The 26,192-nt window shown below is 36.8% G+C and overlaps 4 protein-coding genes and 1 pseudogene across 6 annotated transcripts; 3 read left to right on the plus strand and 2 right to left on the minus strand.

The window, feature by feature from the left end:
* Positions 1-5,509: 5,509 nt before the first annotated feature.
* LOC147501513 (B3 domain-containing transcription factor VRN1-like) lies at positions 5,510-8,015 on the minus strand. Of its 2 annotated transcripts, none has more exons than XM_086606582.1 (4): positions 7,856-8,015; positions 6,949-7,255; positions 6,661-6,833; positions 5,510-6,048 (listed from the first exon to the last, which is right to left on the minus strand). In XM_086606582.1, exons 1-4 carry the CDS (start codon positions 7,931-7,933, stop codon positions 5,803-5,805), a joined length of 804 nt encoding a protein of 267 aa, XP_086462708.1. In that variant the 5' UTR covers positions 7,934-8,015; the 3' UTR covers positions 5,510-5,802. The 2 variants fall into 2 exon arrangements, with proteins under 2 accessions (XP_086462708.1, XP_086462707.1); XM_086606581.1 differs by having other exon boundaries at positions 6,907-7,255.
* A 1,143-nt stretch (positions 8,016-9,158) lies between these two features.
* LOC147501514 (B3 domain-containing protein Os01g0723500-like) lies at positions 9,159-9,899 on the minus strand. The gene is made up of 3 exons (XM_086604325.1): positions 9,837-9,899; positions 9,477-9,753; positions 9,159-9,322 (listed from the first exon to the last, which is right to left on the minus strand). The coding sequence occupies exons 1-3, from the start codon at positions 9,897-9,899 to the stop codon at positions 9,159-9,161; spliced, it is 504 nt and encodes a 167-aa protein (XP_086460451.1).
* A 2,278-nt stretch (positions 9,900-12,177) lies between these two features.
* Positions 12,178-14,586, plus strand: LOC147501515 (protein IWS1 homolog 1-like; annotated as a pseudogene). The gene is made up of 4 exons (XR_015221395.1): positions 12,178-12,704; positions 12,786-12,839; positions 13,053-13,246; positions 13,328-14,586. The product of XR_015221395.1 is annotated as a protein IWS1 homolog 1-like (transcript).
* A 2,897-nt stretch (positions 14,587-17,483) lies between these two features.
* On the plus strand, positions 17,484-20,888 carry LOC147501516 (uncharacterized). Its single transcript, XM_086604326.1, has 3 exons — positions 17,484-18,561; positions 18,656-18,885; positions 20,778-20,888. The coding sequence occupies exons 1-3, from the start codon at positions 17,484-17,486 to the stop codon at positions 20,886-20,888; spliced, it is 1,419 nt and encodes a 472-aa protein (XP_086460452.1).
* A 306-nt stretch (positions 20,889-21,194) lies between these two features.
* Positions 21,195-21,737, plus strand: LOC147501517 (uncharacterized). The gene has a single exon (XM_086604327.1). The coding sequence runs from the start codon at positions 21,195-21,197 to the stop codon at positions 21,735-21,737; it is 543 nt and encodes a 180-aa protein (XP_086460453.1).
* Positions 21,738-26,192: the final 4,455 nt, after the last annotated feature.

Consider the following 26,192-nt stretch of genomic DNA (forward strand, 5'->3'; position numbering starts at 1 on the left):
CATATATAATAATGGAAAGTTTATATACATTTCTCAAAGATATTGCATTAATATATATACTCCAACATATTATATCATGTCACAATTACTTCAACGTGATCGCATACATTTTAGTATAAATATTAGGAATATAACGCCTCCTAACATCTCAATATCGTCACGTGTCAAAAAATACACAACATCAATGTCCAAACTTTCTTAGATCATCGACAACCAAATTTATACAAACTTCCACAAAGATTTTATTACTACATGTGTCCATATAATATACAACATAAAAACGTAACACAATTAGGGACCACCCAAATCCACAATCAAATCCCAATATATATGTGTTTTACACACTACTCACGTCAAATCTAAATTAGATAATGACCAACCAAATTATACAATATCCGACAACGTTTTATTATTACATTTATCCATAAAAACAAATATGTGAAAAACTGGAAAAGTCAACATTCCACAGTCAACGGTCAAAGGTCAAAGTCAAAGTCAACACATCATGGTCAAGGTCAAAGTCAACATGTCATGGTCAAAGGTCAAAGTCAACCGTCAATGGTCAACGGTCAAAGTCAACCGTCATTGGTCAAAGTCAACGGTCAACGGTCAAAGTCAACACGTCATTGTCAAAGTCAAACTGTCGTTCCATGTTCGACAGGTTCAGGGTCATAGCCATGGTTCATGGTTAAAGGTCGCGTGCGTGGCTCGTGGGCTCATGACCAAGGAAATGGTTTGGACCCAACTAGCCAAGCCCAAACCTTAGAACCCGAAAGTCTAAAAGTTTAAAAAACCCAAATAGATCTATTTTAAGTCCTATGGACTGGCCCCAAGAAATATTAGAACTGGCCCAAAAACTTTAGACTGAACTGGCCCAAAACACAACTGAGTTCGGCCCGAAAATTGAAATGAAATCGGTCCAACAAAACAAATGAAACTGGCCCAACAAAACAAATGAAACGGGTCATAGACTAATATTAGAACTGGTCCAACAATTTAGAACATAATCGGGCCCAAAACAAAAGGTTAAATTCGGCCCAAAACAAACCAAATAAAGCCCAACTAATCACAACTAAAACCGGGCTCAAAGAACCAAGCCCAAGCCCGAAATGGGTTACTGTTCATCTTCTCCAATTTTCCTCCACCAGCCACCAAAACGCCGGCCACCACTAATCCTTTCTCCCTCATATCGGTTTGACTCATTGCAACAACCCCTACCACTTTGTCAAACACCAAAAACTCAATTCTTAAATCTAACCTTCCCCAAAACTAGATCTAGACACAAATTTCGGCCACCATTAAAGCTTGTTCCAAGCTCCAATCGACAGCCCCACACAATCCAACATCAACAACCCACCAAATCCAAACAAAAATCAGTTCAAACGATTTTAAAACGATAAACCCCCGAGTCCCATCCAAGAATGGCGGTGAACGCCATTAACAAGTCTTAGGAGCTTCCACCGAAGCTTCCCAAAGACCCATTCGACAAACCATATAATCATACACTATCCCACTTCAACCCATCATCACTCAACCAAATGAAACCAACCCAAAAATAGCCCAACCGCCGGCTCCATTAACGCCTCTCGAAGCTTCGACAGAGCTTCGACAGCCCGACGTCAACCAACGACCCCAAACAAGTTTTAATGTATCCACAGTGTTAAAAACTACAAACACTGAACCACTGCTTGTTGTGGCTCGCCGCCATTAACGAGCTCAGTTCCAACAGTTCAATAAAACTTGGTAATTAAGAACAACAACCAATATACAACAGGTTTTAACAATGCTACAGGACGTCGAGTAATGAACAATAAAAATTTAGTGAAAACATTGGACAATAAAACGGTTTCTGTATTCCGGTGAAATAGCAAAATAGCTACTCACCTGTATGAACAGCTCCTACGAATCCTCCTAGCCCGAATCGTCATCCACTTCCAAAGAAACGAAGCTTCTAGCCTCCATTTTTAATATTTTATTATCTTCAAAAGCCCTATTCTCTAGAACAATGTGTTTATATACTTGGGTTCGAAACCCAAGCCCAACACAGACTCGGGCCCAAAAACCAGGCCCACATGTCCCGAGTCCAATCCAACCAATTTTTTTAAAATAAATTATTTAATTAATTAATAAATAAATAAAAACGTATTTTAAAAATACGGGCGTTACAGCTATACATTTTTATCTATTTAATTAATTAATTTAATTATTTATTTTCAAAATTCGTTGGATTGGGTTCGGGATACGTGGGCCTGGTTTTTGGGCCCGAGTCTGTGTTGGGCTTGGGTTTCGAACCCAAGTATATAAACACATTGTTCTAGAGAATAGGGCTTTTGAAGATAATAAAATATTAAAAATGGAGGCAGAGCTAGAAGCTCGCTTTTGGAGAGTGAGCCGCCGACGATTCGGCTAGAGGATTCGTAGAGTCGCTCATACAGCGAGTAGCTATTTTGCTATTTCACCTAATACGTAAACCGCTTTATTGTCTAATGTTTTCACTAAATTTTTATTGTTCATTACTCTACGGCCCCTGAAGATTGTTAAAACCTCGTTGTATATTGGTTGTTGTTCTTAATTACCAAGTTTTATTGAATCATTGAACCGAAAGCTCGTTAATGGCGGCGCAGCCACAACAAGCGAAAGTGGTTCGTTTGTAGTTTTTAACATCGTGGATACATTAAAACTTGTTTGGGGTCGCTGGTTGACGTCGGGCGGCCGCCGGGCTCATCCGGCTTCGAAGAGGTTAAAATGCGCTTAATGGGTCGGGCTTTTTTTGTTGGTTTCATTTGGTCGAAAGTGATGACGGGTTGAAGTGGGATAGTGTAGTATGATGAAATCGTCGAACGGGTGCCGGAAGCTCGGGGAAGCTCCTAAGACTTGTTAATGGCGCACATTGCCATTACCGCGGATAATCGACTTCGGGTTTATCGCTTTTAAAATCGTTTGAACTATTTTTGTTTGGATTTGGGCGGGTTGTTGATGTTGATTGTGTGGGTCGTCGATCGAGCTTGGAACAAGCTTTAATAATGGCCAAATTTGTGTCTAGATCTAGTTTTGGAGAAGGTTAGATTTAAGAATCGAGTTTTGGTGTTTGACAAAATGGTAGGGGTTGCAGAATGAGTCAAACCGATACGAGGGGAGAAAGGATTAGTGGTGGCCTGGGCGCCAGGGCCGGTGGAGGAAAATTGAGAAGATGAACAAGAACCCATTTTGGGCTTGGTTGGTTCTTTGGGGCGGCTTTTAGTTGTGATTAGTGGGCCTTATTTGGTTTGTTTTGGGCAATTTAACTTTTTGTTTTGGGTCCGATTATGTTATAAATTGTCGGACTAGTTCTAATATTAGTCTATGACCCGTTTCATTTGTTTTGTTGGGCGATTTTTGTTTTGTTGGCCCTTTCATTTCAATTTTCGGTAACTCTTCGGTGTTGTGTTTTTTGCGATTAGACCTAAAGTTTTGGGCCGCCTAATATTGCTGGGGCGATCCATAGACTTAAAATAGATCTATCTATTCGGTTTTTAAACTTTTAGACTTTCTCGGTTCTAAGGTTTGGCTGGCTAGTTAGGGTCCAAACCATTTCCTGGTCATGAGCCCATGAGCCACGATTATCGACCTTAACCACGAACTACCACACATGAACTTTCGAGCGTAACAAACGAATCCATTTTTTGACTTTGACAATGACGTGTTAACTTTGACCGTTGACTTTGACCACTGACGGTTGACTTTGACCGTTGACCATTGATGGTTGACATTGACCTTTGACCTTTGACCATGGCATGTTGACTTTGACCTTGACCATGATGTGTTGACTTTGACTTTGACCTTTGACCGTTGACTGTGGAATGTTGACTTTTCGGTTTTCACATATTTGTTTTATGGATAAATGTAATAATAAAACGCGTTGTCGGATATTGATAAACTTGGTTGGTCATTATCTAATTTAGATTTGACGTGAGTAGTGTGTAAAATACATATATATTGGGCTTTGATTGTGGATTGCGGACGCCAGAATTGTGCTCACGCTTTATGTTGTATATTATATGGACACATGTAGTAATAAAATGTCGGAAGAAGCTTGTATAAATTTGGTTGTCGATTCTAAGAAAGTTTGGACATTGATGTTGTGTATTTTTGACACGCGTGACGATATTGAGATGTTAGAGACGTTATATTCTAATACGCTATACTAAAAATGTATGCGATACGTTGAAGTAATTGTGACATGATATAATATGTTGGAGTATATATATTAATGCAATATCTTTGAGAAATGTATATAAACGCCCATTATTATATATATATGAGATGCTACTATGAGGTAGTATAGTATTGATGAATATTTACCCACCTGAGTGTGGTGAAGTAAATAATATATTGACACGTGAAAGAATGAAAGTGGTTATGTGAAATAATTGAGATATGTCTAAATATTGTGGCTTAGTCTGATAAGGTAATTGACCGCGACGTGATATAGTGGAATTTTATTATGAGTCATTAATGTATGACACTTGAATAAATTACGAACGAAAATCCTAGAACCTAGCTACCACAACTCATGTGATTGGCCCTTCCGGCGCTTTGCTTAATCCGAATGGCCTTCGGGCATAAGTAATGTGATTGGCCCTCCGGCGTTCAAGAAAGTTGAATGGCCCTCCCCGGCGAATTTAATAGTGGCTTGATTATTCCGCTTTGCAATATAGAACGAGATGCAATATTTTATGCCGAATAGTGGCGATGCCTTTACATATATTTGGCTTCCGTGTGAGGATTTACCTGGTGTGCGGCATCCCACTCAGGGTGGTTACGCACGAAGTGGTTCATTATGTAAGGGGAGGCATGTGGATGTACATGTTCGGCGCCGGGTAATGATTGTGGTAGCCAGGAAAACTAGGTAAGACATAGATACGACGTGATTTTAGGAACACACAAAGAAAGCTTTAATTAATATAATTATGGTAATATGTTGGTAAATGATATATCTTTAGATATATGATTGTATATGATTTGGCTGGTTAATATTTTAGTTAGAACCTAAGACATAGATACGACGTGATTTTAGGAACACACAAAGAAAGCTTTAATTAATATAATTATGGTAATATGTTGGTAAATGATATATCTTTAGATAGATGATTGTATATGATTTGGCTGGTTAATATTTTAGTTAGAACCTAAGGCGCCTTGTGGAGGAACTAAATGCCTTTTTAGTATGCGTATGGTATGTTGTATTAGTTGTTAGAAGTCAAGGCGTCTCAGTGGAGGAACTACCTGCTTAGATTATTGTACTTAAGAATGTTGTATTAGTCGTTGAAAGTTAAAGGCGCCGATTGGAGGAAACTAACTGCCATTATGATTGTGTATATATATATGTATATTATATGTTGTATTTTAGAATTACTCACACCAGCATTGTTTATAATGCTGACCCGATTTGCATGTTTGCTTATCGGTGTAGAGTAACAGACTAACAGGCATAGCACACCTTGCTCCTTAGAATGAAACAGACAATACAAGAGAAACATAACACAGCTTTAAAAAGGTCATAGCCGTGGGAATTCCCTGCCCACAAGTTTGGTTGGCGCCTTGGCTCTTTGGGTAATACAATGCGTGGAACAAAAATAACGCTCCTTATTAACAGATGCAAACCACCCTCAACAAGTCCAAACAAATCGAAGAACAAAGAAACAGAGTTATCTGCACTGCGAAGGAAATAGACAATAAGAGAAGCCTAAACAAGTTTAGTCAACATTATATTACAAAGAGATTCTTTGTCCAAATGCTTGGCTCATGGTACCATATCTGCAATTAATCCCGTCGCAATATATTAGCCTTTAGCACAGGATCCTTCTTCTTTATTAGTTCAAAGACACAGATGTCTCCAATTTTAACATTGCATTCCAACATAAAATGAGCCACGCCATTATTCAATCTCATATGACCACAATTTGGAAAGCATTGTACGAGCCATTTCCTTCTCCCATCAGAAGCTTGGATTCTTATTCGGTCTAACCCTTCTGGCAGATATCTCCTGTAGAATGAGACTGGCATAGGCTGCAAAATAAATAATTGGAATTTTAATGGAAAAAGAAAAGAAGATGAATCAGACAAACTTCACTCATTCTAATCATGTTTACTGTAAATGAGGTGTAGCATATAACTTGAAGTGTACCCAGTCTTAACTGTATACGTACATGGCAGACTAAGAAGAGATGGAATGAATGCTGTTAAAGAAGTCTGTTTTGAGCTCCACATGGAGGGAAGCCAATTTCTCAAAAGACGAGACAGCTAAACAGGCTACTAGAATGCATAATGAAGTACTTTTCCAGTTTGGCAATTTCCCCATGGCCATATGAATGGGAGGGTTGCCTTAGCACCTACTATAGGTTCGACTGAGAAGAGATGTGCACATTATATAGGTTTATTACATTACTATGATGATGCTAGCGTCTAAGAAGTTCTTGTAGGGTACTTCTGGCCAAGCCTTAATCATCGTATCCAACGAGTTTATGGGAAAAATTACAGGGAAACTTTTCTCTATGACTATATTCCTCCGCTATCAAACCAAGCATTATTCTTTTCTCTTATGTTTTTTCCTCCAATCTTTGTTTTTTTTCTACAAAATGAAAACGTTAACTACATACAACTGCGAAGTAAAGAGCTCACCACATATCTACCCTTCATATATGATGGTTGCATTGAAACTTTGAAGAAAGGAAACTTTGACTTGAATGAACTAGCTTTCTGAATAACTCCATCTTTTTCTTCAGTGTTCACAGGTATCCTAGTCACTGAAGCTCTTTTAGATGATCTTCTTTTAGAAATTGAATCATCTCCATCTGCATTGGATCGATACAATATATATAGGTGAAACTCGGAAGCATGTGAACAACAAGTTAGTTGAAGACTCACTAGAAGACACGTCCAGCAATGCCACATCAGTGCCATATTCACCTTGTTTTTCGGGCACACAGCATTTTTCACCATGATTATGAAGTCCTTTAGGTAAGTAGTCTATCTCATTACCGCTCATATCAAATATAAGAACATAAAACTGCAATTTGCCATCATATTTAAAAATGAGAAAGTGCCCAGCACAAATAGAATGATGCTCTATAAATTCTTGCCAGCCACTCCTGATCCAAACATCACCATCAACATTTTTAAGTTCAACATGCCAAACTGCATCACTGGGATCTTTTAGGGCAACAACATCAGGCAGATACTTGCCATACTTGCAGACAAACTTTTTTGGGATCCTCTGCATGGTGCATGTATCAAAGTTAGTTTTCGATGAATAGAATAATCCATAATATAAATCCTCGAAGTTACTCATGAATCCTGAAAGCAAAACTCCAGGTATAATCTTAATCCAACAGATAAATATCGTCCACATTCCTCCTTAATGGTAGTTTCATAATTACGGTTCCTCAATATCCATTTGGAGTTTCATAACACCAAAACAATTCACTATTCAAACCCCCTACTAGCAACGATTTCAAGTTTCATTAATACCGAAAATTCAAAGCCATGTGTACAAATTATTGCAGAACAGTTAAAATTGCAGCATCATCTTTCTGCTCTCTTGGATTCACAGCAAGTAAATATAAGTTAATGCTACCCAAACAAATTTTACTGACGCTCAAAATGCCACTTATTATTAAGCTTCAATTTCTTATACAATCATACTACATACACTTAATTCACAAATTACATTTTCTGTTAATCAAATGCACTTGGGAATCACGTGCATGTAAATTGGACTATTCAAAAATTAATGGAAATGTACTAACTACCAAAACACTTTAATAACTAACAAAAAAATAAAAGGTAATACGAGGAAGGGGTCATTATTTCTTACTATTTGCTGACTTTGAAGTATGGTGGTGTTGATTATTTTGAAGAATGAGTAGGATTTCTCCTTTTTAAGGCGCCGCATTCTCTCTCGAGAGAGTGGGAAACATAACAGAATGCCCAACTGTATATCAGTTACTACTTTTTTTTATGGACTTACTAGGCCTATAACTGAAATAGTGGATAAGTAACTAGTGAGTGTGCATGGGGGTACTTTAGACATTTTCACTTTGCATTATTCTGAACTGCGTTCTCATTTGACAACTTAAGAACGGACAACTTCAGTTTGATGTTCTCCTCATCGATGAGCTCAAAGGAACATATGTCATTAGGTTTCAAACCAGCTTGTGACACTACTGTACTCCAACCATTATGAAAGTAAGCTCTGCTGCTATTGATGCTGTACTTCACAAACCATGTTCTTTGCTTCTTTGAATCCACAATTCTGGCGTCACACCTTTTCTTTGTTGGAAGATATGTCCGGGCAAAGCTTGTCGGCAGAAACTGCAAAATTTGGCAGTAGGAAAATGAGCTAGGAATATAATGGTGTAAACAAAAAGGTCCTCTGGTAGAAAATTTATTCGGGAGAACTGTACTTAGTATTAGAATATGTCCTATATAAAGTCTCACGTTTCTATAAGCGTGGACATCCATATCTAATAGTTTCTATTATCATGTTTTGGGTTATTTCACAACCCAAAGTAGATTAATATAAATATGTAATTTTGGATAAAGAACAAAAATACTCTAATCACTCTAATCCTAATCTCTCCAACCCAAGTCTCTCAATCAATCAATTTTTCTATTGTTCTTCATCTTGGTTTCTCTTAATATATCAATATCACAACTCTCCTAGCATCACCACTAACATAGAATTTAACAGTTAGTTAGATATGTAGTGAAGTTCTACTTAGTTTTTAGAAGATTACCATAAATCCACTCTGCACTTTACTTAGTTTTTTAGAAGATTACCATAAATCCACTCTGCAAAGAGGTTTTCGCCATCGTAACTATGAACAAAGGATAATCAGACTTTGATTGTAGTTCTGCTTCAAACAATCTTTTTTCTTTGAATGTCACAGGCCTCCTCTTTATCATAACAGAACTCAAACATCCTTTACTTGATTGCTTGCCTGACCACCCCTTTTTATTGGAACAACCAGATCCAGCTGCATGTATTCATGTTAATATGGGTAAGATATAACAAATTTCATAAAAAGCATTACAATTACATACGTTGCCTGATTTTCAAGCATAACCATATTTCTACAAAAGATAATAGTAGTGTTAGTGTTCAAAAGCCTTATACTCTAAAGCAACTCACTGTCACGGGGTTCAGCACTTTGACACTTACTATCAACTGAAACTTCATCTACTCCATGACCCTGTTGTTCAAAACCCTGTGACTGAACCTCATGGGATTCACTGTTATCACTGCCTGTCACTGTTTTTTCATTTGCAGTAGCACATTTACCTGCAACATGAATTAGAAAAAATTAATTTGATAGATAAATTATTTGTTTTGATCAAGAGAATAGCTAGAAGTTTGCCTTTGTGATGCTTGGGCAGAGCAGACTTCTCCGTAACGTTTTCTTGTTTTTCTTTACGCTCACAAGAAATGGACTCACCGATACTTCTCCTACCAATAATTGTCTCCTTTTCACAGGCAGTTTTTTCGTATATTCTCACATACAACTTTGCATCATCAATTAGTCTAAAAACTAAAAGGTCTCCAATTTCTATAGAATTATCATTCAAAAAGCCATCCCAACCTTTACCGAAAAACAAATACTCGTTAACCTTTTCCAGTTTTACAATCCAACGGGCGGCACTGCTAGAAGTTTTGAGGATTAGTTTTTTAGGCAATGTCACATTGAAGTGCTTTACAAAGGCTGGTGGTATTCGCTACAAAATAAAAATAATAATAGACACGAGTTAAAAGGTATAAAAGATTAAGAAAAAAACATATGTTAAGTACTTAGACTTACGAGTTTGTCTGTACTAATCATGATCTTGAAGAATGAGGGTTTGTGCTTTGGCTTTCTACCCATTTGGATTTTGTAATTGTAAATAAAAAATTGAAACAGAATGATACGTATATGTATGAGATCAAAGCCAATTACATATGAAAGCATGTTGAGAAGCTTCATGGCTTTTAAATGCAGCTCTAGACGTTACTGTGGAATATTGAGCGCACAAGCCACTAGCTTAATTCATAAGTAACAGGCGAGACACTTGACCTTCAACTTAATCATATCTTAAGAGACTATTTGCTTCCAATCAACGTTCATAATTTATTGATTCATGTAGATGTTTTCCAATTAATCCATTAACTACTGGGCGAAGTAACAGTAATTGTTTTGGAGAAACGGCTGATCAAAAGTTAAGAAGGAATCCAAAGAAAGAAAATACCATATATATATATGCTTACGTCAGTGAATGTCCCGTAATTGAGTTGATGGTATATTCTGCCACCAGTTTAACTGTTACGAATCATGATAAGTCATAGATAGACATAAGGGCAGTAAGCTACAGAGTTGCACGAAATAAGGTGCCAAGCTTAGCACCAACACTGCACCCATATATATCAACGTGATTCAAACCAGAACGAGTTTTACATACACTTGGACTACTCTGCTGCTTGAAGTGACTTTGCTAAACTCAGGTGGGGTGATGACAGACTCAACGTGAAATTTAATTATTGGTAATAAGAACGATTATACATAAAAGTGATGTACGTCCATCGGTCTATGTTTATTGAGTGTTGTCAGGTTAGTTTGGAGGAAGGGAGGGGGTCTACTGGTCCTCTAGTTCTCTCCAATTTACACTAGTAGTGTGGAAGCCAGATGCTCCCCCTCCCTTAAGCCTACTTCGATCCACAACGGTTTACTGTTTCCAGGTTCATAGCATATGTAGTCTTACTGCAGGACATTTTGTTTATCACTCAAGATGTCGATCAATCTGAAGGTTCTGTTGCTAAATGATCTGAAAGATATACAGTCAATTAGAGCTACGAATTTAAAACTAGTATTTACAGATACTTACAAACACAACAGCAGTATACCTCAACAGAGTGAGAACCTACATTTACCCTGTAAGTACATTTTGACCAACATGAAATTTAAGAAAACGAACCAGACTCACACATGCAAAGTTTTGTCATTTAACTTTTTAAGAAAAAAAAAGGAAAAAAGTGATTATCATTGTAGGTGATGTAATGTGATATACAACAATGTGCATATACGTGATTACAGACTCACATACTAGACAAGATCACTGCACTTCAGTTCAAAACAACTAAAATGCACATATTTGTGAGGGAAAGAACTCAATTCAGTCCTATAAACATCTTTATATCTTTCCAGGAACCAAAAAGTATGATAACATTTTAAAAATGACAAGCTTAAACCAGCTTGCTAAAAAAAATTCCACACTCCACAGCTTAAATAACTAAATTGAGTGGATATAAACACATAATTCAAGACCCCAAGCTTGAATACGTACCATTTCATATAATCAAAACCATCTTAGGAAGGATCATCCCAAGATAGTGAAGGAAATCATGACTAGGAAGTAGGATTTTTGTCTCTACTTTCTTAGGTTCTATTGTGGCATGACTAGTGTGTTATCGATCTCATACATGTTAGGCTTGAAGTTTGTCAATCTTGTGTCTTTGTGTGCCTCCTTTTAATGATCCAACTCTTAGGGAGGCCTGTAAGGTTTACCTTTTTGCTATAAAAACAGGTGGAGGTCTGCCTTAATTAACCCCAATAACCTTTTCAAAAAAACACAAACATCCAAGTACTAAACCATCTAAGGAAAGAACTTTTCATCAGTTAAGTCTTCAGAAGAAATGAAAGAAAAGAGGTTGAAGCTAAGGAGTGGCTAATAAGTAGAAGAAGTACAGGGAGTTCATGTGGCATTGAACTCTTTCAGATGTTACGCACACCCCAAAAGATAAAAGTGAAAAGAGCAGAAGCAAAGAACAGGTGAGAATTCAACACTCTCACTTTTCCAAAACAAAGTAACAAGCAAGTGATTGTTATTGATATTGTCGAAATACATCACAATTTTTCATAATAGATTGCGGAATATTGTAAGATGGATACCAGTGAACAATTCTTGGTGCAATCGATGGCAAACCTGGTCTCAGATTCTCAGAACATTAAAACGAATTCTCAAGAGAGCAGCAGGTCAATGTCGGATATACTTTGAAAGGAATATATACTGTTCTGATTAGCAATGGAGGAAGGCAGTGAACATAGTCACATAGACGACACAAAATGTGTACTGTCCCCAAGGGCAAGGCCACCGTCTCATCAAAGACCATTAATACTGAGTAGTTGAGAATGTTCCCAGTGACCCACGTCAGCCCCCCTTTTTTCTCTCAGACTGACACATCAGATTTTATCTAAAAAAATGAATTCTACGCCCTTTTTTGGCGATTTCAATTGTTCGTAGTCCAAAATACATAAAAACCCAAAATAGATAAGTAGATAAAAACCTCATTCTTAAATCTTATCTCCATTCTTCTTATATCTTATCTCCATTCTTAAAACCTGGAATTTTTATATCATCGGGCGATCATCGAGAATGAGCAGATGGTTCCCAACAGCGTCCGCACATGGCTCAAGCGAGCGAATCCCATGGGTATCAACCGTTACCTCTCCATTATATACATCGACTTCAACCCCTAATGATTCGAGAACTAATATCATAGTTCTAATGTCAGAAACATTAGGAATGTTATGAAGTTTTGAATTTCCAGAACAACAAAGAGTTCCGGCAAGAACTGCCAATGCTGAGTTCATCACAAAGAAACTACCAGCCCCAAGCAAGCCTAACAGCAAGAGAAGGTAAGATAGCTGAATACCCAATTCAAATAATTCACCAATCTCAAAACCGGTCGAATCTGATCTTTTCACTTGACTGTGCAGTTTGTGCAGAACCCAACCACGACATTGCTCCCCAAGAGAGTGCAGATACCCAAGGTAATGGCTCATTGACTTTAATACTATCCTCAATAGTCAACATATTCAAAGAAAATTCTGCAATAAGATGACAATAATCATTAGTATCATTGTCTGTCCCTTTAAGCATTCGAGAAAATTCGCACTTTCGGAATACTAAAGTATAAAGCATTGCTTTGAGAACCAAGCTATGAGACTATGGCATTAAAATTACAACGAATGTGTCTATGACAGAAACGCTATGGAATCTCAGAATTTCCATTAAGGTTGTGCCTATGTCTTTGCTTTTGGAAGATAGTAATGCTAAGTCTTATTTGTGTAATGTTATGGATACTCTTGGTCATGTTAATTTCTCGGATGAGATGACTGCTGCTTTACGACTTGCTGATGGTGCGGTTTTGGTTGATGATGCTGCTGAAGGAGTTATGGTGAGTGGAGTTTTATCTGTTTATGTTATACACACACACGCCACTTTTGTGTTTAGCAACTTAAACAGGAAGAGTAAGTAGGTATTTGCAGTTGTAAACATGGAATACGCAGAAGCAAAAACTTTGGGGGGTTTGCAAATGGGTGAGACAACTCCAACTTCCACCACCAAACGGCTTATAGTGAGATTAAAACTTCGGAAGAAGAGTGTGAACAATGGTAATCCTCAAGAAGAAAATGGTTCGGTTAAGGATGTTTATGAGCGTGTGAAACCGTCGTCAAACAAGGGAAAAGGCTGTGAAGGGGGTTCCATTGATCATAGAAAAAGAGGTAAAGAAGAGGATGAAGAAATAAAGGATCTATTTAACATGGGTAAGAAACAAAAAAAAAGTTGAGAAGACGGCTGGGGAGATAGCTTTGTGGGTGGAGAAAGTGATGGCCGAGCTTGAACTTACAGTCAAAGAAGATGGAGAATTGAACAGAAAGTCGATGCCTGCTGTGAATAAACTTATGAAGCTACCACTACTAAAGCAAGTTCTTTCAAAGAAACAGTACCAACTTGAGTTCTTAGATCATGGAGTGTTGGCGCTTCTAAAATATTGGCTTGAACCCTTACCCGATGGAAGTCTACCCAACATCGCCATCTGAACTGCGATACTGGAGATATTATCTGATTATCCAATAGGTCTAGAGGAATCCCATAAAAGGGAGGAACTGAGGAAAAGTAGTATTGGCAAGGTTATTATGTTTCTCTCCAAGTATAACGAAGAGAGTACTGGAAACAAAATGCTTGCGCGGAATCTGGTTTACAAGTGGAGTCGGTTCATATTCTGTAATAGTACACGTTATGATGACATGATACATGATGATAATGAGGAAAGACTACTCTACAAGAAGCCAGTGAAAAGACCAGCAACCGGACCTGCTAGATTGGAATACAGAGATGATGATTTTGGCTTGGCTAATTTCCAGCAGAGGCGAAAATCTAGCCAACCTTCCTCAACGCAATGCGTTGTGAGGCCAGAAGCATTGCCACTGGACTTTGTTGAGCGTCCTGAATCCAAGATAAACCCAGCAGAATTTTGAGCAAGGGCAGCACAAATGGTCCATGACCAGATGCGCCTCAGAGTGGGTAAGAAGCTGCAGAATTTGAAAGCTAAAAACAAAAGGCCGCTCCAAGCTATGAATCTCAGCGTTGAAGGTCGGCACAGCTTGCTTTGCATCTAATTAGGCAATTTAGGAAATCTGTACTTTTTGATCATGCTGGGAAAAAATGTTGTAAGCAACCTTCATTGGATCAATTTATATACAGTTATGTTTTATCAACTTAAATTTGTCTTCAGCCAAGTTTTATATATCTTTAATATCTTTGAACAGGTTCAGATCAACACTAGAACTGATTTAGATATATATATCTAAAAGGATCAACGAAGTGGTGCATACCTCCAGAGTCCTCCAAAGTATTATCTGCTCTGTACCACTCTGTAACTGAGAACCAAATCATCGGGTTTCTTCCATATATAAGCTCGAACTGTGGCTAAGCTCATTTCTGGGGACAAGACCTGGAGAAGCAAAATGAGACACATATGACCTTCAGCTTACAGACAGTGAATGTCCAGATACACGGCAGCTAGATAATATTTACTAGCAACAAACAAACCTAAAACTGTCTATCAATACTGAAGTCTGCTTTCAACAGTTACCTATTAAAGTAAACTCAGAGGTTTTCTGCAGCAGCGAACTACTTAAAATTTTCATTTAGACATTAAAAATCAGAAATGAAGTCTCATACACATCATATAGCACACAAAAAGGTGAACTCATATACAAGAGGTCAACTGTTTTTTTTTCCGGATCCCACCCTACATTGCTCTCAGTCGTTACCCATAGAAACATTTTGCAACAAACATTGGTGCAGCTTCAGCACACCCTGCACCATATGCACATGAGTATGTCACTTCAGCATGGCTCTGGCATGTATATTCGTATTTTAGATTATGGTAGTAAGGTCTCAACCGCACACTACGTATCTGCAGTCTATGGGAGTGGGCGAGTGAGCACAACCACAAAGTTTTAAGATCACACTTTTTTCTTCGAGAATCTAACCCTATTTCGTGCATATCAATTTCGATTTACTCCTTTACCTCAGCTGTAAACAACCTTTTAGCAAAATTGTGCCCTTCCTTGACTTCACTATTGATTTTTTTTTTTTTTTTTTTCAAGTGTAGCTCTGAGTGTTTTATATTTCTACAACTCCTCAGATTCCTTCTGTTGGAGTATTAGACACTCATACAGTGAACATACAAAAAAAAAAAGGTGTGGGATTGAACACAATTAGGTTTTGATGTTCAATCTTCAGTGACGTACAAAATTGCACCTATATCGTGTTAAGATTTCATTTTGCAGTGAAATCTTAACACGAGCTAGCACAAACATGAACAGAGCTATTATATAGGATCTAGGAATAGGATCCTGTTTTATCTTGATGAAACTAGGAATTTGATTTTGTTTCACACTCTTTATTCAAATAAGTAAATAACCTAATAAATTACTACAACTCAAATGTCCAAGGATAAATTTAAGAAGTCTTATACAATTAAAATTCTAAAGCTAACTCAGTTCTTACACAATTACAAATCCTATACAATTAAAAGTTTAAAGGTAACACAACACTAACAAAAGCTGTAAGCAAATTGTTTTTTCTGCCGCTCAAGATCCTCTTCAGTGTCACATATCTTACGGTAAACAAATTGCCTGCCGAAGTAGTAAACTCCCCAACGCCCTTAGCACCTCCAAGAGTTTTAACACCCCAAGCACAGCTGTCAATATAAATAATTCCCCCAAACACCTGCAACTTAATCATAGCACTGATTATATCCTAAGGCTTCCAATATAATATTTATACTAACACCATAAAATCAGCAAGAAGGGCACTAGAAGCCAACCCAAACTTAAAACAAATCAGCGTCAAAATCGGCAAAGCAACACAACAAGCAATCACTCTACAGTAACAAAGTAATCCATCGGGTCAAGCACCAAGAACTCTCAATGTATCGGGCCACCGCTCCAAAACCTACATTGTTCCCAACCCCGATGCAAATGCACTTCCTATAATGCCCAAAGGAGGCCATCCAAGAAGACAATTTCTAAATCATTATTAGCTGCAGTGAATAAGAGCAAAGAGCTATAAGAAGAGTTAAAGCTTTAGCCAAAGAGAGGAAGGATTGTTCAGTTTACCTTATGGATGACGAAAAAATATATACCTCCGCATTGCTCGGTACAATAGACGATGTATTCTTGCACCTTGAAAAGAATAATGGTACAAAGTGTTAATTTTATTTTACACACTTGATAAATATTCTAACAAAATAATATATTGAAGGGTCTAACCTTATGCGAATATATTGAAGGTTCTAACCTTATCGTCATAGAAGAATTATGATGTCCGCAAATACAAAGAGCAACCATAGAGAAAAAGTGTTAAAAGAGCATAGAAGAAAACATCCACAACTAATGGAATATCAAAGTCACACCGGGTATGTAACTTGAGAAATAAAAAAATACCGCTTTTATACTCTCATTTGATTTTAAGATATTGTATAGATGTAAGTAACTCGATATCTATATTTTTCTTTATGCCTTTATTACAGAGGAATTGATACACGCATTGTGAATTAAATGAGCAACAGAGCAATCATTTAAGCAATAGTACTGGTATGAACTTACTGATTTTATAATGACACAACAATTTTAATCTCTTTTCCACAAGAAATGGCTAAAGTTGACCCTTTTTGGTAAAATTCTCAAACAAATAATGTTGAATCTACAAAGGAACAGATCGCTAAAATAGCTCGCCTTTAATCAAGTCGCTTGTTGGCTTTAAAGAAACGTAATCGTTTGTTGGCATCCAAGGAAAACAACTTGCATTCAAATAAAGGTAAAATTGTATTTTATATTCCGTTGAGGATTAATTAGAGTTTTTGAAATTTCATATTTTTTATTACACAGGCCAAATAGGTACTTTGAATCTTACAGATGCTATGCGCCGTATAATGACTTCAATATCTCAAATCACAAATATCAGTGAAAGGAATAAACATTTGCAAAAGCAAAAAAAAAATTCATCGCGGATCTAAGCAAGTATACTAACAATGATGGTATGTGTTTTCTTCTTCAATTTTGATATTTTATTCAAAATGTTTGCCAAATTCACAACAACTTTTTATATTTTAGGAGTTCATGACTTTGGACCACCAATTGAAGAGTGTATGTACTGTGGAGCAATTCTTTGGGAAGAAGAAAGAAATAACAAAGGAAAATCATCCTGCTCCAACATTCTCTATATGTTGTGGAGAAGGAAAAGTTCAACTTCCACTATTTGAGACTGCTCCTGAGTTTCTTAATAAACTCTTAGACTTGCAAGGAGGAATAAGATCTACTAAATTTAAAAGATATATACGGACATACAACTCCATGTTTCAATTTACTTCTGCAGGAGGGAAGATAGATAAGACTATCAATGATGGAGGAGGTCCTTTCGTTTTCAGAATAAGTGGGCAAAATCATCATAAAATTGGATCTCTTCTTCCATTCGAAAATAAGCCTCCTCAATTTGCCCAGTTATATGTATACGATACTCAAAATGAATTGAAGAATATGATGCAAATATTCAATAAATATAATGAACTTCCTGATCCTGCAATTGTTGATGGATTGATCAAAATGTTTGATCAACACAATAAAGTTGTACAGTCTTTTAGGATGGCTAGAGACAGATTTAAAGAAGATGAAATGATTGATGTCCGCCTAAGACTTATTAATTCTCGGCAGAGTGATGGAAGACAATACAATCTGCCAACTGGCAATGAAGTTGCAGCTTTAATTGAAGGGGATGGGTTTAATGTTAATGATTTTAGGGACATAATTGTTGAAACTAGAGGAGGTTTGGAGAGAATAAATGAATTGCATCCTAAATTCATGGCTTTGCAATATCCTTTAATGTTTCCCCGTGGTGAAGATGGCTATAGACACAGGATTCCTTATAGAAGATTTCCTAATAGTGAGGAAAATGAAAGAGTTTTTAATATAGATGATCATAAAAGAGATACGGTTAGTATGAGACAATATTGGGCTTTTAGACTGCAAAGAAGGACACTAGAAAGTCGCCTACTCTGGATAGGTGGACGTTTACGCCAAACAGTCATTGTTGATGGTTATACATGTATAGAAGATCAAAGAATGTGTTGGTATCGAACACACCAAGAAGAAATTAGGGCTGATTTATACAAAGAATGTGATGGATGCAAAGGGTCGCGAGGTATATAAGTAATATTATTTAATTTTTAAATTTTATTTCCATTAGCTTATAATTTGTTTTAATCTATCAATAACCCGCTTTAAAATAAACACAGGTGATACTACAAAGAAGAGATCAATTGGTAAACGCTTGATCCTTCCATCAACATTTACAGGAGGCCCTAGATACATGATACGCACCTACCAATATGCTATTGCCATATATGGGCGGACCACCGATCTTTTTATTACCGTGACTTGCAATCCAAATTGGAATGAAATTCTTAGTTATCTACAAAAAGACCCTGGACTATTGCCTAATGATGTTCCTGACGTTGTGTGTCGAGTATTCAAAATGAAGTTGGAGTGCATTATGAAAAGATTGCATTATGGAAATCATTTCGGCAGAGTCATTGTAGGTTATAATCACATACCTTTTTTTTTTTTTTTAGAATAGATAATGTCCAGTAAGACTATAAATTGACGTAGAGGAAAAACCTACAAAATGTGAAACAATAGTTAATAATTTATTCATAAATGTGGAATTCATGTTTGCTATTAACTGTAAAATGTAAATTTATGTGTTTTAACATCCTATATTTAGACAGGGGAGAACACACATACTTTGAAGTCCGAAAGCACCAATTGAGCTATGTGTTTTTATGGAAAACAGTGCATTGTGGCTAAGATAATATATAGTCAAAGTTGTTAGAAACCGATAATGTAATGAAGAGGAGATGGGAGGAAAAAAGAAGGAAGCTACCTTCACCGTGAAAAAACACACTAATCAAGTATTATTTTGAAGTCCAAGCACCAAATTTTAGAAGTAAGAAGTCCGAGCACCCACTCTGGGCATAGTTGGTAAATGCTTCAGAGATACTCAAGAATAACTCCCCAATGAAATGAAAACTGTCCTCATAGAACTCAGCCACAAAAGCAGAACTAGCATTCATCTAACATAAAACTACCCATTTTTTTGTTGTGTCCAGTGTCATTTACTTAGTTAATGTACTTTTAGTACCCTTTTAAATTCAATTTGTTAAGATTGATGCTTACGGTTTGTCTCATTTTCTCGAAAGTGATCCATCTATTTCACTTCTTAATAGGAAGATATATTTCTTACTTATTGATAAGATCATATACCTTTATAATTATTTAAAGACTGCTACTAAATAAATTTTTCTTTGTTGTGTATAGTATTGTATGTTATTGAATTTCAAAAACGAGGGACTGCCACATGCTCACATTTTATTGTTTTACATCCGGAAGATAAATAAATTTTTCTTTTTGTGTGCAGTATTGTATGTTATTGAATTTCAAAAACGAGGACTGCCACATGCTCACATTTTATTGTTTTACATCCGAAGATAAAGCTAAAAGTGCTTCGATATAGACAAGATGATATCACCTGAATTGCCGGACAAAGCCGCTGAACCTCTCTTCAGATGATATTGTAGTCCAAACAATGATTCACGGTCCGTGTGGTGAGAAGAAAAAGGGTTCTCCATGTATGGACACTAAGAAGAAGAAATGTACAAGGAAATTTCCAAAGGATTTTTGCAGTGAAACGACATTTGATGAGAAAGGTTTTGCAGTTTATCGAAGGCGAGATAATAAAAGAACTGCAGTGGTGGGCCGTCAAAATCCGGTTGAAATTGACAATCAGTGGGTTGTTCCTTAAAACCCTGAACTTACCAAAGAATTTCAGTGTCACATCAATGTTGAACATTGTAACCGCTCACGGATGATTAAGTACTTATTCAAGTACATTTCAAAAGGGCAAGATTGAGCTACAGGTATTGTTGAAGAAAATAATGTCTATGACCAAGATAACCGTAAGCCGGGTCGCATACATTAAGTTGATGAGATTAAGCACTATCTAGACTTCAGCTTATGTATCTGCATCGGGCAAGTTGGAGGATTTATGAATTTGACATCCAAGAGAGATCCTTCCGTTGAAAGAATGAGTTTCCATCTTGAAAATCAACGTAATATTGTTTTTCGTGCAAATGGGGATCCAAATGAAAAAGACAAAAACTATGTTCACCGAAAGTGGATGCGATTAATGAAAAAGACCCGAAAGGAAGACATCTTACATATGTTGACTTCCCTTTACAATTTGTGTGGGACGAAATGCAAAGGTTTCAATACATTACAATTTCCAAAGAAAAATTTATATTTGAAATTACATATAAAATTTATATTTATTCATAACATACATATTTTTAATTTTTTCAGGAATGGAAAAGAAGAAGCCAAGGATTGAAGATTGGAAGAATATTCTATGCTCACCAACACAAGGGGAAAGATATTATATCGTATGCTTCTAAACATTGTAAAGGGAGCTAGAAATTTTGAAGAAATCGAACATTAATGGTACTCTCTATGATGATTACAAGTCACTTTGCCGCGGCGCTTTGGTCTTTTACAAGATGACAATGAATGGCATCTTGCCATTAAAGAAGCAAATTGAATGGTCTTCCAAATCATTATTACGCCAGTTATTTGTAACACTCTTAGTGTTTTGTGAGTTATCCAATGCTATTGATATGTGGAACTGCCATTGGGAGTTACTATCGATGATATCTTAAGGGCTAATCCAAATTTATCCTAATCGAACCGGAAAGGAAAACACTTCTTGAAGTTGAAATTCTAATGAACGAGAATGGGTGGAGTCTAAAAGATTATAAGTTTGATATCCCAGAAGCAGATGAAGCTGAGAACATAATGATACAAGAGGAACTAAATTATAATTGCAATTTACTTTCCTCACAAAGATTTACAAAATTTCATGGTGGATTGAATGTCGAACAAAAAACTGTTTTTGATGCTGTCATTAGCGCTGTTGAAAGTAATGTTGGAAGTCTCTTCTTTGTATATGGAAGTGGAGGAACAGGAAAAACTTATCTATGGAATACAATAATTGCAAAGTTGCGCTCTGAAAGAAAAATAGTTCTACCTGTAGCATCATCAGGCATAGCATCTCTTTTATTACCAGGTGGTCGAACTGCCCACTCGAGGTTCAAAATTCCCATTCGATCAGATGAATCTACAACTTGCAATGTTACACTAAAGATGCACTTGGCAAAACTCATTCAGAAAACATATTTGGTCATATGGGACGAAGCACCAATGAGTAAGAAAAATGACTTTGAGTCTGTTGACAAGACATTTAGAGACATAATGTCCGTGGATTGATAAAAGCTTGAAAGATAAACCATTTGGCGGAAAACAGTTGTTTTGGGAGGTGACTTCAAAGCAGACGCCGAGTTATAGAAAAAGGCTCAAGAGAAGCTATTGTATCGCCTTCGATAAACGATCCTACTTATGGCGCCACTTCAAGGTTTTTCGTCTTTCCATAAACATGCGTTTGAGTATAATAGATTCTACATCACCAAGTACCCAATCCGATGTAGAATTTAACAATTGGATATTAGCTATTGGTGAAGGAAAACTGCCCGACCAATCATTATGCGAAGGGGAAGAACCATCATGGATTGAAATACCGAAGATCTAATTATTCGCTTCGTATGAGATGGGATAGAAGAGATTGTAAATACTGTTTATACGAACTTTCAAGGAACTACAAAGATGTAGAATACTTGAGAAGTCGATGCATTCGACACCTACGAATGCTTCGCAGATGAGTTAAACAAATACGTTCTCTCATTAATTCCGTGAAATACATGAATACTTGAGTGCATTACACATTAAGTCGCGCATCCGATAAAATCGCAGATCAAGACATTTTGTATCCTACGAGTTCCTTAACACTCTTCAAATATCGTGGGATTGCAAATCATCAAATTCAACTAAAAGAGGGAGCTCTTATCATGCTTATTAGAAACATAAACCGAGTAAAGGGACTTTGCAATGGTACTCGGATGAAAGTGACAAAAATAACAGATTATGGATTAGAAACCCAGATAAAGGAACCATTTATTGCAGTTGTTGCAACAGGGAGAAGGGGAAGTAATCCGTCTATCCATTCCAGTCACACAACGCAGCAAGATTTCACACAGGAGTCGGGTTCTCTTCTTGAAGGCTTCTTTGATGGCATGGATATCGATGCAACAACTATTGATGGTTCTAATGTCAAGCAAATGGAGAGAACTCTTCCTGATGGTTACTTTGCCAATATGGATTTTGTGACTTACCAAAAGGTGGATGGTTCAGAAATCAAGCAAGTGAAGGATCCTCTTCCGAAGGTTTCTTTGAGAAGGATGATGCCCACACAAAGAGGGGCGTTGTTGGTTCGTAAGTCAAGCAAGTGAAGGGTGCTCTTCCCGAAGGCTTCTTTGATAACAAAGATGCAGATCAACATGCACGCGGCATTGAGCCCATTAAAATTGATATCAATGAAGTTCTTCTTCTTAGTCTCGAATCTCCTACATGCGTGTCCGATGTTTGTAATTACAATTTGCTCATTCAATTGTGTAGCACTTTGAAGTAACAAAGACTTATTGTAACGCGGTAAAAAGTCGAATATTAACTTCCATTAATAATTTTACTTGTGATCATGAGTTTTAGCCCGGCTTAAAGCCTTTAGGACTATTTTTAAAGGTTAAGTATTTATGTATCTTATTTTGTATAGTCATGTCTTTTTTTTTTCGTTATTCTATCCGGTATTATTTTTAGAATTGTAGTTCATTTGATTCTCTATTGCACTTTGTGTTTGTGTGTGTATGTGTATGTGTATGTGTATCTCACCGAATATTCACCCGATTATGTATGCACTATGTTAACTTTAAAAGGGCGATCTGTTACATAGTGTCTTGATCTGTTTTCATTTAGTATATATCGTTGTTATTTGCTTAACTGTATAATGCCATTAACTTTGGAACTATTTGGTGTCTAACATTGTGTCTCTATAATATTATTATATTGATATCAATATATCAAATTAGCAAAGTCTGCCTTTCCGCTTCAATTAGTTGCTTCCCTGAATCCCTAAGCTTTGACACTTCAATTTTTATTAGTTACTTTATTCTCTTTTTTCTTAGTTACTCTATTCTCTTTTTAAAAAAATGTTTTGCAAATAAGTGCATCCAATCTATGTATGTAAGGTATCGTGTTGAAGTCGATCATATTTTATATTGTGTTAATTTATCTGGCATTGAACTTTTATATCTGTTTCTTCTTAACTTTATCATGTTCTCAATGAGTTGGGCGTTTATGTGTTTGTCAAATTAATTGTGGTATAAGTTATCAATTTCTTTTTCTATTAGCCTTTTTAGATCCTCAGCTTTTCCTTTGAACAACATGAGAAGTCCATATTAGATATAGTCATGTCTCAAATAAATATTGAAATTTTCTAATGTTTCCCATCTTTTTTAAACCTCATATGCAAGTTCAACCATTGCTTTCATTATAATAGATATATACATTTCAAAAAAAAAATCCTCATGTAGGATTGAACAACAATTCTACAAATCCTATCAGGATGCGTCTTTCACATATTCGCCGGCAAGCAAGGAATAAGAGTTCTCAAGCTACAAACATATTACACAATGTTAATATTGTGTAGCAAAACAATTTATTCACGAAACATAAATTTGTTGTTCTAAAGATAGAATAAATCTTCCAAGCCCAACAACACCTAATGAACTAAAATAGTTGTTTCTTGATCAAGATGAATGTGGACAACATTTTAGAGAAAATATACGTTCTTTATCAGGTATTTGATGATTTTGAAAAACCAATAATTCTCAAGTTTGGTGAGAATGCTCCCAAGAAGCCATATTACCCCACATTACCCCGTTTTATCAATATAAATATATTATTTATTCAAGTGGATTTTAGGCTTTTGAGTTTTTAGCTATCTATGTAGCAAGTCCGGCCATAGGCCGGGCCAAATGGCTAGTCAAATCAGATTATACACACTTACTTCACTCTCCAAGCAACTACAAGCTGCCTCGAGACACGCTTCAAGCGGGACGAATTCAAAAGGGAGAACCTTAGGCCCATCTTTATTTTCAATGCCATTCTTCCCATCCAACTTAACGACTACTTCAGTCTGCTGAGTCTGTGGAAACCCACTAGTCTGACTCGGTGAATGATCCAGTCTAACGGGCCTTTCTTCCGAGTAGTACAAATTAGTCGAGTCAACATCATCACCACTACTTAGTCTACTTTCATGGTTAGTGGTAGTAGCGTGATGGAAATGCAAAAGGCGGCATTGAAGTTCATCACCGAAAAGAGTAACAGAAGGATCTTTAGAATTAAGAAGAAGAACTTCGTGAGCAGTTATAATTGCTTTTATATGTTCCAGATTGATAACAATTGCTTTCTCTCTACCCAGAACTGTTGATGGGTAAGATAGAATAGGATCGAGAATACGTAAGTCACGCCCCGGGACCTCAGACGGGCGATGATTGAGTGTTTTCCTACTTCTACTACTTGTGCTTGACCTGCTGAATCTAGGAGAAGCCATGCTCTGACGCCTGCCCCTTTTTTCCTAATTCCACTAGGCGTGGTTCGAACTGGGTCTGATTCTTCTTCGACCGGACTAGTCACCCCTAGTTTCGGTGATGGACAAGGTGCTCTCATTGTTCGCTGCTAGTATAACCAGTTATGGAATGAATTTGCAGATGAGAAATCACCCGTGGTTGACTACAAAGTAGATATATTGCTGAGAGTGGATGACTTTTTTTATCACTTAGTGGGGAAGAATTGGTGCATACTTGCATTTAAATAGTTGAGTTGAGAATCGGGACTTGGGAAGGCTGGACTGGTGATACACTTGTACCGGGAAGAGTGATATTTGGGTGGTACATGCGGTCACGTCGTTGCCCAACTTACCGAAAAGTCGAAAACAACCATAGCATATCAGCAGATTCTATCAATACGTTGGAATTTAGACTATAAAAACCTCATAGTAGTGGTGGCGTGAGCGGAGCAAAAAGTGTGTTGAGAGAGGAGTTATATGAGGAGAACGTGAGAGATAATAGGAAAATAGGAGTTATGTGAGGAAAGTTTTATTTTGGTGAAGAGATAAGAGGTTGGAGAAAAAGAGAGAGAGAGAGAAGTGAAACGTACGTCGCATCAATTGACACTCTAGACCTGTACACCCTGGCGCACCTCGCTTCTAGAGAAAAAAATAATGATGTGCTCGAAAGTCGAAACCGAAAAAACCGTTCCGTAACCTTAGCATACATCGTCGCATTGGTAACGTCCGTGGCCAATTTAACCCGTTAGTCGCAAAACTATTGAAAATAGAGTCGATATGAAGAATTCGTATTCAAAACCTCCTCCTCCACTTGCGAATTCAGCATATTTCAATCCATTTAACGGTGACTTTGAGGACCCTAAGGAGTACCTTAGTGAAGAAAGAAAATTTAATATAAAAAGGAGTTTGCAATTTTTTTTTCCTGTGTTAGATGTATATCAATCACCTGAAGATGGATCAATTAGTTTGAAGGAATTAGATGGTTGGAATGTACAACTAGCAATTGACCAATTATTTTATAGGACTCAAAAGGAGATAAATGAACACAATAAGGATAACGATGGAGCCATTATTTTCACTGAATATTTCTCACGTTTTCCGATAAAGATATAGGTAGGTACTAGGTGCATTTGCGTGCTCTATTATTTGTAAAATTTATCTTAGAATCCATGGTAAATGACCCATTAGATGGTAGAAGAGAAACT

The sequence above is a fragment of the Coptis chinensis genome, chromosome 4 (genome assembly GCF_015680905.1).
Source record: "Coptis chinensis isolate HL-2020 chromosome 4, ASM1568090v1, whole genome shotgun sequence".
In the NCBI taxonomy this organism is placed as follows: Eukaryota; Viridiplantae; Streptophyta; class Magnoliopsida; order Ranunculales; family Ranunculaceae; genus Coptis; species Coptis chinensis.

Bases quoted from the DNA above. Each gene is read 5' to 3' on its own strand.
- LOC147501513 (XM_086606581.1), bottom strand. From the start codon at position 7,933: ATGCGGCGCCTTAAAAAGGAGAAATCCTACTCATTCTTCAAAATAATC. The intron at 7,256-7,855 runs GTAAGAAATAAT...TGCACCATGCAG, and splicing joins TACTTCAAAGTCAGCAAATA to AGGATCCCAAAAAAGTTTGT. The intron at 6,834-6,906 runs GTGAGTCTTCAA...GATCCAATGCAG, and splicing joins ATTGCTGGACGTGTCTTCTA to ATGGAGATGATTCAATTTCT.
- LOC147501516 (XM_086604326.1), top strand. From the start codon at position 17,484: ATGACTTTGGACCACCAATTGAAGAGTGTATGTACTGTGGAGCAATTC. The intron at 18,562-18,655 runs GTATATAAGTAA...AAATAAACACAG, and splicing joins TGGATGCAAAGGGTCGCGAG to GTGATACTACAAAGAAGAGA. The intron at 18,886-20,777 runs GTATTCAAAATG...TAATTTTTTCAG, and splicing joins TTCCTGACGTTGTGTGTCGA to GAATGGAAAAGAAGAAGCCA.
- LOC147501514 (XM_086604325.1), bottom strand. From the start codon at position 9,899: ATGGGTAGAAAGCCAAAGCACAAACCCTCATTCTTCAAGATCATGATT. The intron at 9,754-9,836 runs GTAAGTCTAAGT...TTTATTTTGTAG, and splicing joins TGATTAGTACAGACAAACTC to CGAATACCACCAGCCTTTGT. The intron at 9,323-9,476 runs GTGAGTCCATTT...TTCATGTTGCAG, and splicing joins TATTGGTAGGAGAAGTATCG to GTAAATGTGCTACTGCAAAT.
- LOC147501517 (XM_086604327.1), top strand. From the start codon at position 21,195: ATGAACGAGAATGGGTGGAGTCTAAAAGATTATAAGTTTGATATCCCA.